This window comes from Trifolium pratense, linkage group LG3, assembly GCF_020283565.1.
Source record: "Trifolium pratense cultivar HEN17-A07 linkage group LG3, ARS_RC_1.1, whole genome shotgun sequence".
NCBI classification, from domain to species: domain Eukaryota; kingdom Viridiplantae; phylum Streptophyta; class Magnoliopsida; order Fabales; family Fabaceae; genus Trifolium; species Trifolium pratense.
Window position 1 is genome coordinate 7,089,353 of NC_060061.1, and position 18,164 is coordinate 7,107,516.

The 18,164-nt window shown below is 33.9% G+C and overlaps 3 protein-coding genes, 1 long non-coding RNA gene and 1 other non-coding gene across 18 annotated transcripts; 4 read left to right on the plus strand and 1 right to left on the minus strand.

Annotated features, from left to right (window-relative positions):
• The first annotated feature begins 1,575 nt into the window (after positions 1–1,575).
• TRNAS-AGA lies at positions 1,576–1,657 on the plus strand. The gene has a single exon. It is a non-coding gene; the product is annotated as a tRNA-Ser (tRNA).
• Positions 1,625–3,537, plus strand: LOC123916049 (pentatricopeptide repeat-containing protein At5g61800). The gene has a single exon (XM_045967377.1). It carries the CDS (start codon positions 1,825–1,827, stop codon positions 3,304–3,306), a length of 1,482 nt encoding a protein of 493 aa, XP_045823333.1. The 5' UTR covers positions 1,625–1,824; the 3' UTR covers positions 3,307–3,537.
• A 1,007-nt stretch (positions 3,538–4,544) lies between these two features.
• LOC123916050 lies at positions 4,545–12,521 on the plus strand. Its single transcript, XM_045967378.1, has 3 exons — positions 4,545–4,715; positions 4,807–5,401; positions 12,345–12,521. Exons 1-2 carry the CDS (start codon positions 4,701–4,703, stop codon positions 5,308–5,310), a joined length of 519 nt encoding a protein of 172 aa, XP_045823334.1. The 5' UTR covers positions 4,545–4,700; the 3' UTR covers positions 5,311–5,401; positions 12,345–12,521.
• On the minus strand, positions 6,074–12,347 carry LOC123916051. Of its 13 annotated transcripts, none has more exons than XR_006812045.1 (15): positions 11,283–11,738; positions 10,695–10,791; positions 10,379–10,562; positions 9,991–10,173; positions 9,813–9,862; positions 9,679–9,736; positions 9,328–9,511; positions 8,984–9,106; positions 8,122–8,181; positions 7,868–7,956; positions 7,680–7,754; positions 7,525–7,593; positions 7,066–7,170; positions 6,773–6,914; positions 6,074–6,470 (listed from the first exon to the last, which is right to left on the minus strand). It is a non-coding gene; the product is annotated as an uncharacterized LOC123916051 (long non-coding RNA). The 13 variants fall into 13 exon arrangements; XR_006812049.1 differs by having other exon boundaries at positions 7,066–7,160; positions 8,984–9,077; positions 11,283–11,732; XR_006812050.1 differs by adding an exon at positions 11,933–12,347 and having other exon boundaries at positions 7,066–7,754; positions 11,283–11,840.
• Positions 12,522–13,114: 593 nt separating the features above from the next.
• Positions 13,115–17,659, plus strand: LOC123916052 (calnexin homolog). Of its 2 annotated transcripts, XR_006812051.1 has the most exons (7): positions 13,282–13,522; positions 13,627–13,696; positions 14,791–15,914; positions 16,039–16,110; positions 16,212–16,328; positions 16,421–16,625; positions 17,324–17,659. XR_006812051.1 is itself a non-coding variant. In XM_045967379.1 (6 exons), exons 1-6 carry the CDS (start codon positions 13,415–13,417, stop codon positions 16,550–16,552), a joined length of 1,623 nt encoding a protein of 540 aa, XP_045823335.1. In that variant the 5' UTR covers positions 13,115–13,414; the 3' UTR covers positions 16,553–16,788. The 2 variants fall into 2 exon arrangements, 1 of the variants encoding a protein (XP_045823335.1); XM_045967379.1 differs by lacking the exon at positions 17,324–17,659 and having other exon boundaries at positions 13,115–13,522; positions 16,421–16,788.
• Positions 17,660–18,164: the final 505 nt, after the last annotated feature.

Consider the following 18,164-nt stretch of genomic DNA (forward strand, 5'->3'; position numbering starts at 1 on the left):
CAAGTGTAAAGAGGGGAGAGGGTGGTGGATAAGCACTTACATTACAAAAGAAAGGTGGGAGGGAAATGCTTTATGAGTGGATATAGTATAATAATCACTGATTCTTTAGTGAGATTTTCTTAATCCTTAAGTGATTATACCATAACCAAAGAAAGCCAATACTCAACTTTTTTAATGAACACAAGTGTCACACATCACATGGATTAAATGATGTTGCTCAATTAATTTAACCCGATTTAGAATATAACAATCTTTCCTTTCCTTACTGAGAGGGATATCAATTATTGGAGTTCCTTATGATAATATAATTTACCTAATTAATTAGGTCGTAACCTCCATTCTCCTAATAGTAAGTGGATGCTTTAAGCACGCTTTGGGAAGCTTTATTTTCTTCACATTGTTATAGTTTTTTGCTTTCGTTTTCTAAAAATCATATCATATATCATATATAAGATAAAGTTCCCACCCAGCTATAGTTTGTGTCTTAGGGGGGGAAATCCACACATACCACTATATCTTCTTAGATAAAAACACACACCACAAAGTAAGAAATAATAGTGCACACAAGTAATTTACATTACATGGTTCCACACTCCGTGATATCTCAAATAAAATTACCATAATTTGTAACCCACTTCAAATGGTGTATTAGTACTACTCTTAATCATTTCTTTGTGGTGTGTGTTCTCATAAATTTTTTTATCTGTGTATAAATATTTCCCAACAATGTCAAGTGGGGGGTAGAAATTACACATATATTCAAATCTTATTTCCACAACACACCAAATTCCATAACATAAAAATATAGGACTTTTTATCATGCGATAATACGCCAAAAAGAATTTAGTAGAAAATAAACAAAAAAGTTGCATCTCATAAGTCTGATTTTTTTTTTTTAAAATACAAAAAGAAAAAAAAAACACTAAGGTACGATTATAGAAGAATGCACTCCTCTTAAGTCCTTATCAAGAAGACTAATACTATAAGGAATATCATCTAGTATTACAAGGGAGAAACCAACATCGTGTATTAGTGCATCAACACTTGAGTTTGCTTCACGATGAATATGAGTAACTTGAATAGTCCACCTTCAGAGGTGAATGAATGAGAGAACTTCACCATGAAAAGTTGGAGATGAATGATAGAAGTAAACCAGTTGTGAATCATGAGAGGTTGAAGATGAATGATATAAGTAAACCAGTTGTGAATCATAAGTTTGATTCTTGAATCTGTCGCCGTTTCTTATAATGATGTACAAAAGTTCAAATTTCGATAAAGAAAGTTGTCCATTAATATTTGATCACACATTCCGCAAAAGGATAATGCATGAAACAAAAGAAGACTTATTTACAAACCACTAGGTTTGGTCCAGTGGTGATATATCAATAGTATGCATGAGATCCTAGGTTCGATCCTCAGTGACTTCATTGTAAAAAAAAAATTATTAGAAAATACAATTACTACTACTTTCACATTTTAATTTCTTCAGTATTTGAAAAAAAAATATTAATAAAAAAAAACTTTGTTTAAATTAATAGTTATATATTGCAGTATATGGCACACATTAACACAATTGTGGACGTGCCGGAGTGGTTATCGGGCATGACTAGAAATCATGTGGGCTTTGCCCGCGCAGGTTCGAATCCTGCCGTCCACGCTTTTTCATTTTTTTTCCTCCCTTTTTCGTTGCACCTTTTGCTTCTTCCTATAACACCATAAATCATTGAAGAACCAAAGAACACAATCATATAATAGAATGAAATAATATATGAAATGTATAACCATAAATTCACATTTACATCAACAATAACACAATAAATTCATATGAGTATCTTGAATGTAATAAAACAATGCAAATCAATCAAACAACTCCACCAAATCCATGCTCACATAATCACCATTGGTCTTTTACCACACCACAAACTCGCAATCTTAAACAACATAATTTCCACTTTCACTTCCTTAATCTCCAAAAACAACAACAAAACATGTTCCAATTTATCTCTAACAACCTATGCACTTTCCCTCTTCAATTCAATTCCAAATCCAACAACTTTCACTTACAACACTCTCATCAGAATCAACACTCTCCTCTCTTCTCCTTACTCTGCCGTCCAAATCTTTTCATCTCTCCGCCGTCTTTGTCTTCCTCTTGATTTTCACACTTACCCTTTAATCCTCAAAGCCTGTTCTCAAATCCATTCATTGTCTCTTGCTCAGTGTCTTCACTCACAAGTAATCAAATTTGGTTTTCTTGCTGATTTGTTTGTTCTTAACTCGGTTATCCGTGTTTACTCGGTTAATGATCGTGTAAATGATGCCCATAAGGTGTTCTGTGAATGTTCTTATAGAGATGTTGTTTCTTATAATGCTATGATTGATGGGTTTGTTAAAAGTTTTCATCTTGATCGTGCACGTGAACTGTTCGATGAAATGCCTCAAAGGAATGAAGTTTCTTGGGGGACTATGATAGCGGGTTATAGTCATGGTAAATTGTGCCGTGAAGCTATTCAACTTTTTAATGAGATGATTAGTTTGAATTTTGTACCGGATAATATAGCATTGGTTTCGGTTTTATCAGCTTGTGCTCAGCTAGGGGAACTAGAACAGGGTAGGTTTGTTCATGATTACATAACAAGGAATGGGATTCGAGTTGATTCGTATTTGACAACTGGGTTGGTGGATTTATATGCAAAATGTGGTTGTGTTGAGATTGCAAGGGAAATATTTGAGTCATGCAAAGATAAAGATGTGTTTACATGGAATGCTATGCTTGTTGGTTTTGCTATTCATGGGGAAGGTTTAATTTTGTTGGACTATTTTTCTAGAATGGTTGCTGAAGGGGTTCAGCCTGATGGGATTAGTTTCTTGGGTTTGTTGATTGGGTGTAGTCATGCTGGTTTGGTTAGTGAAGCTAGAAAGTTTTTCAATGAGATGGAAACTGTGTATGGTGTTGCTAGAGAATCTAAGCATTATGGGTGCGTGGCTGATATGTTGGCAAGGGCTGGGTTGATTGATGAATCAGTGGAGTTGATAAAAGGGATGCCAAGTGGGGGTGATGTGTTTGCATGGGGTGGTTTGTTAGGTGGGTGTAGGATACATGGGAATGTTGAGATTGCAAAGCAAGCAGCTCAACAGGTAATGGAGATAAAGCCTGAAGATGGTGGGGTTTATTCTGTCATGGCTAATATTTATGCTAACACAGAGCAATGGGATGATTTAGTTAAGATTAGGAGATCATTGGGTGCTAACAGAAGAGCTAAGAAAATTATTGCCTCTAGTTTGATTAGACTCAACAGGAATTAACAAGATGCCAAGATGATTATTTCCTTTTGCACTCTTGGTGATTATTTAGATTTATTTATTAGTTTTTATATTAATAGTTAATGAATTATTGAGATTTAAGCAATCACCTGTATATTTATTTGTTGCATATCACCTACACTTTTGTTAAATTATTTTCTTGACGTAACGATGTCATTTTTATATAGTTTATTTGATTTGATGCAATGGTACATAGCTCCCTTATGACACTAAAATATAATGGATTATTATCTAGAATTTTGTGAAAATTTAAAATATTGTTTTTGCATCAATTGTGTAGCTTATTGTGATTGTGTCAAACTCATCCCGATACAACATGCACGGTATATAGAGTCATGTGCTATGTTTCAAAGTCATTCTACATTTTACTAATTTTAGTTGATTCTTCAAATAGGTATGATCGTTTGTCCCCATTTCTCTGTGTTTATTATTTATATTAATGCATTTGAGTTGGTTGACAATAGATGAGTAGTGGTTAAGGTGTCAATCTAGTTAGATGTTACTGTTAAGAAGTTTCACATTGCGAGATGACTTGAACATATGTTTATAAAGTAGAGGTAACCCTCACCTTATAAATCGAATTTATAGGATTAAGTTAAACTTAACTCTCAAATTCTAAAAGTTAGCCGCTACCGCCAGCTTAATTTGTTTATCGGTCTCTAGTCAATACGAGAGATGATTCATTTATTTAATAGCTTAAATTATTGAGTGATGTCTCTTATAGTCCTTTAAACATTTATCAGTTGTTGCTGAGTTGTATTGAAGGTGTTTTCTTCTCTTTTGATTTTTTGGAGCATTGACCTTATGTGAAAAAAAGAAGAAGATAAAGATAAGCTAGTGATGTGATAAGAAAAATGATGACATGAGTGTTGGATCACTAGAATAACACAATTTAGGTGAAACCTACCTATCCGTTTTTAGTTTGAGGGTATTTACTCTAGCATCAAGAGAACAAACAGCACAAATAGATTGCCGTAATTAATTTTTATTTTTTATTTCACGTGCATATGATTTATTTTTATAAATTGTTGAAAATTTCTAAATTATGAAGGAGTAGTGTAGGAAAAACTCACAATTTATTTATCAACTTACTGACATGTCAGATTGAATAGAGGGCGTGGCATGTCCAGAGGCTTCTATGATTATCGTGTAAATTATATACAGTGACAAGTGTCCAGTGTCTTCAACACTCTGCTACGTGGCTCCAGAACTTTCCTTCTTTACTGTAACTTACATCGCTTTCTGTAAACAAATACAATGTCCTATGATACATCAAACTATAAAACCTCACTACTAGATAAACCAATCAACATAAACTGCTTTCAGATTTTGCACCAGTAACTAACTACAATAGTTTCTCTAATTCGTTTGTAATCATGTTGAAGCCTACGGTACATTTTTTATGTTTCTCTACCTATTTATATGTTTTCAATGAATTTCCTTTTTATTTATGGTTATTGAATTCTTAACTGTATGTTTCAGATGGGTAAATGGATGGTACTCCTCAAAAATGGATTTGGAGGAGGAAGTAAATCATCATCATACACAACCTCAACACTACCAAAAATGAAAGCATATGCACCAACATCTGATTATGGATACATTCATCACGGACAACAATATGGTAAACAATCTTCCAAATCAGCAAAACAAGATTTTGTACCAGTTTACGTTGCTGTTGGGATGATAGCTTTGTCAACAATGTTGGGTCTTCACACAGCATGGCAACAACTAAGGAATAATCCAACCGTGCGTGTCAAGAAACAGAGAAGAGAGACTGTTCCTGAAGTAATGGAACCAGATCATGTTATGGAGGAATCTGATAAATTCTTTAAGAATTCGTTTTTCAGGAAAATTGCACATGTTCAAGAACGTAGTTATCCTGATCATAATCAAGTTCCTGATTCTATTAACAAAGATGCTTTTGCTTATAAGCCTCGTGCTGAGACTCTTAAGTCTGTTGGTGTTGATCCTTCTCAATCCTAAGGTGTGACTGTGTCACTATAATTAAGTAGTAATGATGTCACTTTTTGTGTTGACTAAGTTCATGGACCCTGTGGCCGGATACTTATTTAAACTAGATGGTTGCCCGTGCGTTGCACGGGTTCGGCGGAGCATCATGTGTATATCAATCATGGATGCAATGTGCCAATGAAATTGGTCATAAGCATACGAAAATCATTTCGGGGGAACGTCATTATATATACCAATCATGGATACTATGAGCAAAGGAAATTAATCATAAACATATGGAAATTAAGTAATTTAATTGCAATATCATTACCAAAATGGCCTAATGGAAAGAAAACATAAGTGGAGAGAAAACCAGAGTACCTAGGTGGAAAATACATCAAAAACAAATCAAAGCTCAATTGGATCATTCGAGTTAGAGATCACGCTAAATCAAACTGAATTATGAAAATGAGTAAGTTTAAATCGCATCTTATACTCACAAATCAAACATGCTCTTGAAAGAGATCATGCTACCATTCCAAACAAATCATCACTCAAAGCAAAATGCTCTTGAATGATCATTTACTATGCTACCACTCCAAACAAATCATCACCCAGTTTCACACAATTCAAGCAACAATTCACTAATATGTCTTCTTTGACAACACAGGTCACATACATGTGTCTACAATTGATTCAAAAAAGTGAGTCAATTAATTTGCAAAACTTGCTTTTGAATAATAGAGTCATATATCATATCAAAGAAAGCATCATCATGAATTCCAAAACCAATAAATTCGAGTAAGGAAATCACTATACAATTTGATGAAACATTCTTCTTGTACATTGTAACTGTAAGAAAGAGTACAAAACCCTACGATGAATCAATTGGAATATTGGAAATATCATTAGAAGAGGATTTCATCCAAATTTCCTTTCTACCTCACCTCTAAATCACTACTTCTAATGTCAGATAAAAACTCTCTTTAACTTCAACTATGCTTCAAGAATTTCCTAATTTTTTCTTCACCTCATAGACATCAATGTGTGAAAGTTTCACCAATTCTTATGCAAGAGCCTCTCAACCTTATCAATAGAATTCAGAAGCAACTTTTTGGAGTAAGAAACTCAGATTCTGCATCTTCTTGAGAAAGTTCTGTTTTTATACTGGATTGACCAACTTCTGCACAAACCTAAAACAAAACAGCAAACACATATTTAATTGAACAAACTGCATAAAATCCCCAAGTTAGAACCAAAACATTCTCATGAAAAAAGAAAAAAAAAACACAGATAAAGAGTTTAAATTTGGGGAGGAAATATTGTAGTGAAATTGTCATTTTTCTGCAGTAGCCAATGTATCTCAAAAAAAAAAAATGCCTAACCAAATCAATAAAATGAAATAAAATCCATTTTTATTTGGAGAGAAATTCAATCTTGATCACAAGCCAAATCATGGACACTGCAATACAATTCCATTTAGATCAAAGCCTACCTTTCCGTAAGACAGCGACGCTTTTCTTCAACTTTGTTAACAGACTGGGATTTTCCTCGAGGACATCAATAGTTGTAATTGCAGCGCTTGCCAGATATGGAGGCAAAGAAGCATAAAAGACGTAGCCAGAGCTACTCAATCGCTGCCAAAGTTGAAACCACAGATATTAGTGCTGGGAAAATGGATGAGAAATAATAGTCACCATCATCGACCATATTTTCCTCTCTTTTTATCTCAGTTTACATGAAAATCCAAATTAGTTTATGAATCAGTTTATATATGAACTACCATACTTGGTGATCTGTAACTCTCGCACTTCTGGTGCAGAATCTTCCTTCTGTGGCCAATGCATGTCCTATAGCAGCAGTTATAAGATCTAATGTCTAACCTGCAGCACACTACAATAAATCACAAATAGCGATAGAAATCAGAATAGTGGATGAAACCAGGGCAAGTAACAATAGTCTTTTAAGGAATGATATTGAAACTTGCAACAGACACCAATCTAACAGCAACACCAATAGATCAAAATATTTGTTTAAATACTTCATATATCTTCAATTTGCATTTGTTGATTACCATACTATCTCAGCAGAAATAACAGTTCATATAGCAAAATTAAGTAATTAATCAATATTGAGTGATGCTTGAAGCAAGCAATTCATTCAACTAAATCTTAAGACTGTGAGCACTACTTTGGAAACACAATATAGATGTCTAAAGCTAATAAAAACATGATAGAAAAGATCTACCTGGTAGAGAGCTTCAACAACAATATAACGACTCAAAAATTGAATTCGGATTCTTCCGAACGATCCATCCTTTGAGTATTATTAATTTATTATTAATGAATACTAATAACCAAAAAAATGATAGAAATTTGGTATAGAGGAGTAATATTAATTACCATAATAAATCCATGCCTTAAGGTCAAGTAATCCACTTCAGGAACTGACCTTATAAATTGGCTGAAGAAACAAACCTGCAAATTGCAATCAAGTATAACAAAGACAATAATTTATTTAGTAAAATATAATTAGTACTGTATTATAATTTGTAAAATGATGAAAATGATCAAGAATGAGTTTGACTTACAATCCAAATTAGGACAGGTTTTTTAGTCCAGAAACTCAAGTGTCTTTTTCCAAATGAAGTCTCACCAGCAAATCTGAATCTTTCAGGATCTGTCATACACAAATAATGCACCAAATAAATCACGTAAGTTCCCCTAACATAATATATAAAATTATTTATATACATGATATTAATTATTTAATTGATTAGCACTTTCTTTAAGACATTCTTTCATAATAATTTGATAAAAATTCATAAGTTGAACGCTAACTAACCATGTGAAAATTGGTACTCAGTGTCTTGGTTTCTTCTTCCCATCTTTTCCACCTTCTCATCTATTGAGTTATAATTAATCAATTTATGTATCAAAGAGATAAATAAATCTAATATATAATATAATTATAATAATTAGATAAAAGCTAAATTGCATTTTTGGCTCTCTAACTTTCACAAACTTGCGATTTTGCTATCTTAACTTTCATAATAGCACTTTTAACCACTAACTTTAGCCCATTTTGTAAAAGGTTGACCCAACCTTCTTGATCACACAACTTTTTGACAACTGAGAAAAGAAGCCTTAAACCGACAAAAACATAGAGAAGGGAATCAATGTAAGTTCTCAAGGTCAATTTAAACTTTTGTAGGATGCTTTATTACAAATATCCAATAATTTAACTTAATACCTGAATTTAAGGCAAATAAATTACACAATGACAACTAACTGTTTAGACAAAGTTGAATAACAGAACATGACCATGTTATAGCTCAATTTCACAGATTTAAGTCTCTAACACAATCTTGTCACTTATTACATAAGAAAAAATGAGGAAGCTACCTGCAATACCCCAGAGATGTATGCCAAAGCCAACATGTAAATTTATAACATTCAAACCTTTTTTTGCTATAAAACAAAAAACTTCTGGGCCAGTCTAGTATTGGACTGTTTCTACAAATGTGTTTCTTTAACTTATAGTTACATACTTAAAGCATATCTAATGTAGTGATGTGACATGAGCTCAATTACATGTTACTACTTTTTTTTTCTTAATTGTGTTTTGGAGGGCATTTAGGAATGCATTAAATAAAGGATATTAGTAGGTAACCAAATTAGGGTTAGAATGGACCTGAAATCCTTACCTACATCGGAGGCTGCCGCGGTTCTTGTGTGTGCTCCCTGTTCACTCATTCACGTCGCCAGGTATGCCAAAAGAAAGCGAGAAAGAAGAGCAATCTGAAAATGTATCGAGAAAGAAGAGCAATCTGAAAATGTATAACAAAACAAAACCGTCTAATATTTAGCAAATTAGCAAAGTAAAATGGTTAGCAAATAAGTTACAAAACCAAAACCGCAAAAATTGATATACTTCTTAAAACCAAGCCTATTGCAAAAGATTCAAAAAAGCAAATGATGATAGAAAAAATTGATCAACTTTGGGAAAAACTCGATGTGAAAAATTTATGCATAAATTAACATCTCATACCTCAAACGATACGAAATAGTGCATAGTGTCCCATCAACCCATTTTTGCTTTTGGAGTTTGCTCTCAGACTTAAATTCTAGAAGACCTTGTGCAGTTTTGAGGCCAAAATAGAGCTCTTCAGAAGCTTCCCTTTCTTTTTGATATGGCCATGCCGAGTCTTCATTACACACTCCATAATCCACACCTACAATATTTGTGTTACATGTAATCAGAAAGTGCCTAATTGCTTGAATCAATCTAGAGTCAAAAGAAATGACTATACAAAAATTTCTTAAGGAAATTATTATTACAGTGACAAATTGAGCATAGGTACTTGCAGCAAGATATGTATGTGTATAACAAAATGCTTACATTTACTCTTTTTGGAGAAAGCTCCTCCAATGTGTTTGCTTTTGATCTTAATTTTGACCTGAAAATTAAGATAAATATTAAATAAATTTTCTTATCACCAAAACAGATTTGTTTTTAGGCATGAAATATGGTACCTAATATTTCTTGTTGATGTAAACAGACACATGTTTCCATCGTAATGCACCTATAATGAATTACATCAACAACCATAAATTAAAATAATGATGACAAAATCAAATAAAACACTACAATGTTGTGAATTCCTTAATCTTATTGAGAAAGAACTAAGTGTGATCTTTATTGATTAATTACCTTTTTCTGTAACCTGCAACAAATCATCCACACATGGAGAAAAGTTTTCTAACATCTGACCCTCAAAAGCAAAAGCAAGTGGACATTGTGTTTCTGCTATTCCCTTATCATAGGGACTTATTGATGCATTCTTCTTTGCTTCTTTTGGAAATCTCGCTATAAAAGCTGCTTCTCCTCTCAAAGCTTATAATGCAATGAAAAAAAAAAAAGAAGAATGCATCAGACAAAATAATCGATATTGTTCCGTAGAAAATCTTACATCTTACAAGCATAGTAAACAATGTTTTATAAACCCAACCAGACAATGAACCAAGACAAAATCGCGATTGAACTGCTTAAATAACCAAACTGTAGATAATGTCAGTTCATAGAAAGATTAAGCAAGTACCTGTTGCAGCTGCAGCAGTAAGAGTTATAAGATCACCCGGTGTTTGAATATCAACTGCAGACTTGACGGTAGAAGCTACACGGTCAAAAGCAATAATTGAAACTGAATCAAAACTACCCTCAAATCAAATTTCATGTTACTCACTCTTGTCCCATGATGGATTCAAGAAATCACATATCAAAACCTACACACAAAAAAAAAAAACTACAAAATCAGAAATTATCAAAATCCCAATGTAAAAACAACCAAGTGGATAAGTACACTACAAAAAATGATTGAATAAAGTGCACTAACTGAGTTAGATAAACACACTTACTCCAAATCTTCAAGGGTGGCATCCAAGACCTTACTTATCTACTTGGTACTGTTTCACATTTGTTCCTTCTCTTACGGAAATTACCCATTCCCTTACCCTGCAATTATCATTCAAGGATTCAAGTTTAGAAAACAATATAAAACAAATATTGCAATTAAATTAGACAATAACAATATTCATTGTTGTTTATCATACTTCATCTAGATTTTCTTCCAAACCCAAGAAAAGATGAAAAACTATTTGAAAAAGAACAAAAGAATAGCATATAACAGGCCTCTAAACAGAAGTAATTAAGAACCATAATCACTAACAATAATTCTCAAAATGTTTAACATAAAGTAAAATTTACTTGTCTGCAAAATTTCATTTCAATGAAAGAACTTAGGAATGTCAGAAAAAAATTGGTTTCATAAATTGATATTAGGAGATTGTTACTGAATGATACAAAGTAATTAAGTCATAAATACGATGAACCTGGGCATTACTGACCTTTTTCTGAGATTTATAAAATCACAAAATCACAAACAAATCAAAGAACAAATTTATGAAAACCCAAAAAATTGAAAAAGGGGAATTTAGAATTGGTACCAGAGATCTGCCATCTTGATGAGAGAGAGATGATGTTGATGAGGTGGAGGACGAATTGTGTTCAAAGGAAGTTTGATACGGAGACTACGCTTGTAACGACGGTGCTCTGCCGCAGAGGAAGAAACAAAAAAACGGACTGTGATTGAGATGAGAGGGACGGTGGTGGTACCACGAGGGGAGCGGACGAGAAGGGGGAGAGGAGACGGTGCTTGTAACGACGGCGCTCTGCCGCAGCTTCTTCTGCAGAGGAAGAAGCGAAAAAATGAAAGAGATGGGAGGGATGGTGGCTGTACCACGAGGGGAGCGGACGAGAATGAGGAGAGTGACATGTTGAATGGATAAATTGAGGACTCTGTTTCCGCTTCTTTGCCAGCAATAGAAGAATGAAATGATATCATTAGGAGCAACACATGCAACCAAACATTTACATAAATCAGCAATCCAATCCAGCAACTGTTTGTATAAACCAGTTATTTTCATAAACCAGTTGTTTGGATAAACCTGGTCACCAATATTCTTCTAAATTACTTCAAATCCCTTAACCATGGCTCCTTGATCCTTGAAGCTCATATGCAACATGAAACTCAATGTTAGGCTTGATTAAAAGGCACGAATTTTAGAAGGAATGAAGAGATTGATTTGATGTTTACCTTTCTTGAAAGCCCAAGATTCAAGGATTACAAATCTACACTTGCATGTGAACTTTGAGTTGATCTTGGTTTGGATTTGCTAGATGATGATATTGATATGAGAGATGAGAGCATAAAGATGAGATGGGGATGGCAGAGAGAAAGAGAGATTGAGAATAGAGAGAGATGAAAGTGTGGGGATGATGAGACAAAATGAGAGAGTAGCAGAGAAGAAAGAGAAATAAACTTGTTAAATGATGAATTATGGTAGACATTTGAAGCTCTTCAATTGGTGTTAGTAGAGGTCCAGTAAAATTTATACAGACTCAATGGTTACATCCACATGATATCACACATGACATAAGGCATTAGGGTTTTGAAGGGAGAATTAGGGTTTGGGTTGGAAAGTCCACCAACCTTTAGTATATATAGATGATCTGGTTTTGTAAGATTGTTTCCTTTTTTATTAAGCTATTACTGTAGATAAATAAATCAATCAATATTTAGGTTTGGTTTTGTACATACAACTCAGTAGATTACTTCTTTCATGCCCTATGGCTTTGTTACTATCACTATTTAGCTTAATTGTGGTTACTTTCATCTTATATGTAAGTTGCAATATTCAATATCTTTGACGACCCATAAGGTTCCTCTAAAATGATAAATACCAATCTTTTTGTAAATATTTTTACAAAATACAAGGTGACTTTTCTTTTGATAGTACTTCCTTCCCCATATAAATGGAGGCAGAGTTTTACTGAAGTAGATCAACATAGATCAACATATTAGGCATCGAGCAATTATATAATATGATGTTGATACCATATTTTCATATAAGTATTAGGTTTATGGATCAGTGTGAAATTTTAATTTTTTCAACCAAGTTGAAACTTAAGGTAACTCACACTTGATAGATGTTTCACTAGCAATCATATAAGTGACTTTAATACCACATTTTTATCCTAACTGTTAAAATATTAAGTTTATGAGCCGTTTCACTTATAAAATGTTTAACTTTAACTCTTCCAACCAATGTGATTTTTTTTTCACTATCTAATTTTGTTCGGAGTCAGTTTTTTTATCAAATGGTTTCAACTTCTTCCCGATCGCAGTTACGAAAAATTAAACTTGATTTTCCATACCAAGTTCAACATCAATTATCACCGATAATAACCAATGTGAAATTAACTTGATAATCTTCTCATCGAAGATAACCATAGTAATCGTGAAATTTGTACATAAAAATTAATTGTTTTGCTAATTTTAAAGTTGGAAAAAAGGAAAACGTGGCAAGAGTTAATTGGGAATGATGACGTGGAGTATAACATAATTGGTTGAAAGTTGAAACTGAGATCTATAACCGCAACTGTAACTGCTCTTTCATCTCGTGTTCGTTCGAACAACAAACACTCTCACACAACTGCTCTCTCATATTCTATCTATTCAATAACAACTTTTTCTATAATTTCATTTCATCGTTAGGGTTTCATTTCATCGCGCGATATGGGAGAACGAAAGCGAATTCCTCTTGGAATCTTTGCACTTCTCTTTTTCGTCATTTCTACCTCTTCGTTACATCTTCTCCATGCTTCCGATGATATCTATGACGCTGTAATTCCTCTTCTCCTTTCTCAATTTCTTTCCATTATTCGATTTCGATCTCTCTGTTTTTATTAATTCAGTAATAATTGTTTTATGTTGATTTATTTTTTCAGACCTTCTACGAATCATTTGATGAAGATTTTGATGGCCGTTGGATTGTTTCCGAGAAGGATGAGTACAACGGTAATTAATTAATAATGAATGAATACTCTCAACTCACTTTCCTCTTCTGGAATATTTTCTTTCTTTCATTTTGGATCATTCAATTTGCGGTTGATTTTTTTATGTTTCATTGGTATTGTTAACTTCTCAACGGAATTTCTTACTCATTGGTAAATCACTAATTCCACGATTATAGACTTGTAAACAAATCTTTTGTAAAGTACAATGTACATTAGTGTTGATCGGTGATTGCCATTTGTCAATAAATATTTTTCTGATTATTGATTTCTTGGCAGTTGTCCATAGCGTTCCGGGACTGGATCCTCTCCCGTGAGTTATTCACCGGATGAGGTCCAGTGCCCATCCACACCCTTTATTTATTCTTTTAATATTAATGCTACACTAATTAAAATGAATAAATGGTCAGGATTTCACTGTACAAAAATGTAACAGCGGGATCTGTTTCCGCATTTTCCTATTTAAACATTTTTTGTTGGTAATGTAAAAATGCTTTACTATTTATTTAATATTTTATACCTTCATTTTTTAGTGGTACCTACAGGTGTTGTTAGCAGATTTTTAACAAATTATTAATTGCACTAGTTAAGAATTTGAAAATAGAAAGCACTAAATGAAAAACAAATCTTCATAACTATCAATATATTAAATGTTACACTTTTCAATAAACATTTTTATCCATTTCTCAATTAGTGTTCTTTAAGCTACTAGTGTATGTATTTGTGGAAGTTAGTGACTGAGTTTTTGTGATGATTATCAAAATATAAGAGTCTACTGCACTGCATACAGACATATTGTTGTTTTCCGATCATATATTCTAAGAAAGGATAAATTGTATAGATTCACAAATTTCTGGTACTTTATGAAGTGGAACTTCAGAATGTGTTTCACCTTTACTATTTCCTTAGTGCATATATACCTTGTCCTAAAATCCAGTTTTGCATGGCCTCCCCTAAGTTCATGTTTTAGCTCATTGGTTCCCTTGGTAGTGGGTGCATATTGGATACAATTCAATGGAAAAGATCCAAATCTCCCTTCTTGATAAATAATTTATTCTTGCAAAACTTGATTTAATATTTTATCTGTTTTGTGCATAGGTGTCTGGAAGCATGCAGCGAATGAGGGGCATGAAGATTACGGGCTTCTTGTCAGTGAGAAAGCAAGGAAATATGCTATAGTCAAAGAACTTGATGAGCCTGTGATTCTTAAGGATGAATCAGTTGTTCTCCAGTTTGAGACTCGCCTACAGAAGGGCCTTGAATGCGGTGGTGCATATCTAAAGTATCTTCGACCACAGGAGGCCGGTTGGAAACCGAAGGAATTTGACAACGATTCTCCATATTCTATAATGTTTGGTCCTGACAAGTGTGGGGCCACAAACAAGGTGCACTTCATTTTCAAGCATAAGAATCCTAAGAGTGGGGCGTATGTTGAACACCATCTCAAGTTTCCTCCATCTGTTCCTTCTGACAAGCTATCTCACGTGTACACTGCTATTTTAAAACCTGACAATGAGTTGCAAATTTTGATTGACGGGGAACAGAAGAAAAAGGCAAATTTCTTATCATCTGAGGATTTTGAGCCTGCTCTTATCCCTCCCAAGACAATCCCAGATCCTGATGATAATAAACCTGAGGACTGGGACGAGAGAGAGAAAATTCCAGACCCAAGTGCAGTAAAGCCAGATGACTGGGATGAGGATGCACCCTTGGAAATTGTTGATGAAGAAGCTGAGAAACCTGAAGGATGGTTGGATGATGAGCCTGAGGAGATAGATGACCCTGAGGCTACAAAACCAGAAGATTGGGACGATGAGGAGGATGGTGAATGGGAAGCCCCAAAGGTTACTAACCCAAATTGTGAAACAGCCCCTGGTTGTGGTGAATGGAAAAGGCCAATGAAGAAGAATCCAGCATATAAGGGAAAATGGCATGCCCCCCTTATTGAAAACCCAGCTTATAAGGGTATATGGAAGCCTCAGGACATTCCCAACCCTGCTTACTTTGAACTTAAAAAACCTGATTTTGAACCTATTGCTGCTATTGGTATTGAGATTTGGACAATGCAGGATGGCATATTGTTTGACAATATTTTGATAGCTAAAGATGATAAGATTGCCGCATCATACAGGGAGACTACATGGAAGCCCAAGTTTATTATTGAGAAAGAAAAACAGAGGCAAGAATCGGATACTGGATCAAGTGGTCTTGCAATCATCCAAGTAATGTCATCTTGCCATTTCTCTTTCTCTCTCTTTAACTCCTTTTTTAATCTATTCTTTGCGTTCTAGCATTTTGTCCTTAACTCCTCTTTTGAATGCATGATTTTACCTCTTGCCCTTGCAGAAGAAGGTGTTTGACCTGTTATACAAGTTCGCAGACATTCCTTTCCTGAGTGCCTACAAGTTTGAAATACGTGTAAGAGAAAAAGAAAAAAAAAAAAAATTTCCTGCTGGGGCATATGCTTCATGTAATGTTCACTTGCTGGAATATGACTTGAATTCTATATTGCTTTGCAGAATCTCATTGAAAAGGGTGAATCGCAGCCGAATCTCACTGTCGGAATTCTTGTAGCCGTTGTGGTTCTTATCGTGACAATTTTCCTCAATATTATATTCGGTGGGAAGAAAAAGCCTGTAAGTAGAAACTCCTTGTAGCCAAAAGACTAGCTTATCATTTTATATTTCCTTCATATGCTAATCACTGGATCATGTCTCTTGTTGTGCAGGCAAGAGTGGAGAAGAAGACAAAAACACCAGCTGCAGAAACTTCCACTAACCAAGGCAGTGCAGAGAATGAAGAAAACAAAGAGGAGGAAACATCCAAGGGTCCACGTCGGAGGGTAAAGCGAGATAATTGAAATGATTTAAACCAGACAGGGGCGGCCGAACAAGATCACTACCACAAAAATTTTGAGCTTAGTTGGAGATTAGGTCAATTCCATTATTCCATAGCACTTTCTTTGCAATTTTCTCATTGACTTTTTGAAAGATGATATGCATAAGGAGTGTGTAGATGAGATATTCTGCAGGTCACTTTGTAGACTTGAGTATTTTTAGATTATTCAGGTTGTACAATGATTTTTCTTAATCTTTCTAGTTATGTAGCACAGAAATCAATTCGCCATACAAAATTCCCACTGTTAACTATAATCCTGATTTAAGCATGTGCTTGATCCAACGTTATGACTACGTGGCCATGAAGGTTGAAACATGCGTTAAACTTCTTTTATGGATTTATTAACCATTAGTTATCATATTATCTATAACCTTCATTTATAATTTGATTCTCTTCTAAATTAATCAACGTAATGTAATTGCTGTCAACTTGTTAGGCCTGTGGAAACAACTTGGTCTAAAAATCATTTTTTGATCCCTTGTTGAAAAAAAATATATATTCAACTTGGTCTAAAAACATTGTTGCTCTCGTCTCATATGTATTCACAGACATAAATTCAATCCACATTGTTCTTTTTTTTTTTTTTTTGACAAAATCCACATTGTTCTTAAAAGTAGAAAAAAAGAACTTACGTCTTTCTAATTGTAACAAGAAATAAATTAGTTTTGACGGGAGACAACCCAACATTTTATCTCATATTTTCTGTTTGTGTTTGTTTATGGTTATTTTGCAGGTTAAACAAAGTGGTAGGAGTGAAGAGAGAACTGCAAAAGTGGGGTTGATGAATGTTGAATTGCGCGGGACGCAGCTTTGTCTGTGCGGCACGCAATGATTTTGCAAATTGTTGGAGGATATCCCCAGCAACGATAACAAAAACTTGTTAACAATCTACCAATGAAAACTTTTGAGAGTGTTGCGCGAGATAACTAGTGCACTTGCTAGATTGTCAACAAGTTTTTACATCTTTCTAATTGTAACAAGAAATAAAAGATGTTTGTAATCAATCATCTCAAACTTACAAATTATCTCCAATTTAAAAGTTATTTTCCTTGACAAATGATTTCCAGTCGTTCCTCATTTCAGAATAACAAAAGTCCACTACTATAATTGATGTCAATCTTCCAAGTTTTATCTTCACCAAGCCTTAACGATACAAACCCTTTAAACTTGTGCAGAAATTCTTTTGAAAAGGACTTTGGAATTCGTAAATATCTGCCATCGACATAAGTTTTTGTCGGTCGTACTTCAAAAGTTGGAGTGTGAATTGCCTGCAGTTAAATTTTTGGTTTTAAACGGTTTGGTTCGACTTAGACCCGCACTTAAAAGAAAATTGAAAATGAGGAGTTTGGGATGTATCTTGAGATGAAATTAAGATAAGATTTATTTTCAAAAAGTATCTTGGGATAATTATGGAGTAGGTTGAATTTGTGGTCTTGATTCAAACCTGACTATATGATTGATTCTAACCTATTTTATTCGACAAAAAAATTTAAAATCAATATCATACTTTTATCTCCATAGTCCTCTCTTTTTGATGTAATCCAATTCGAGAACGGTTGAACTCATTTTGCATA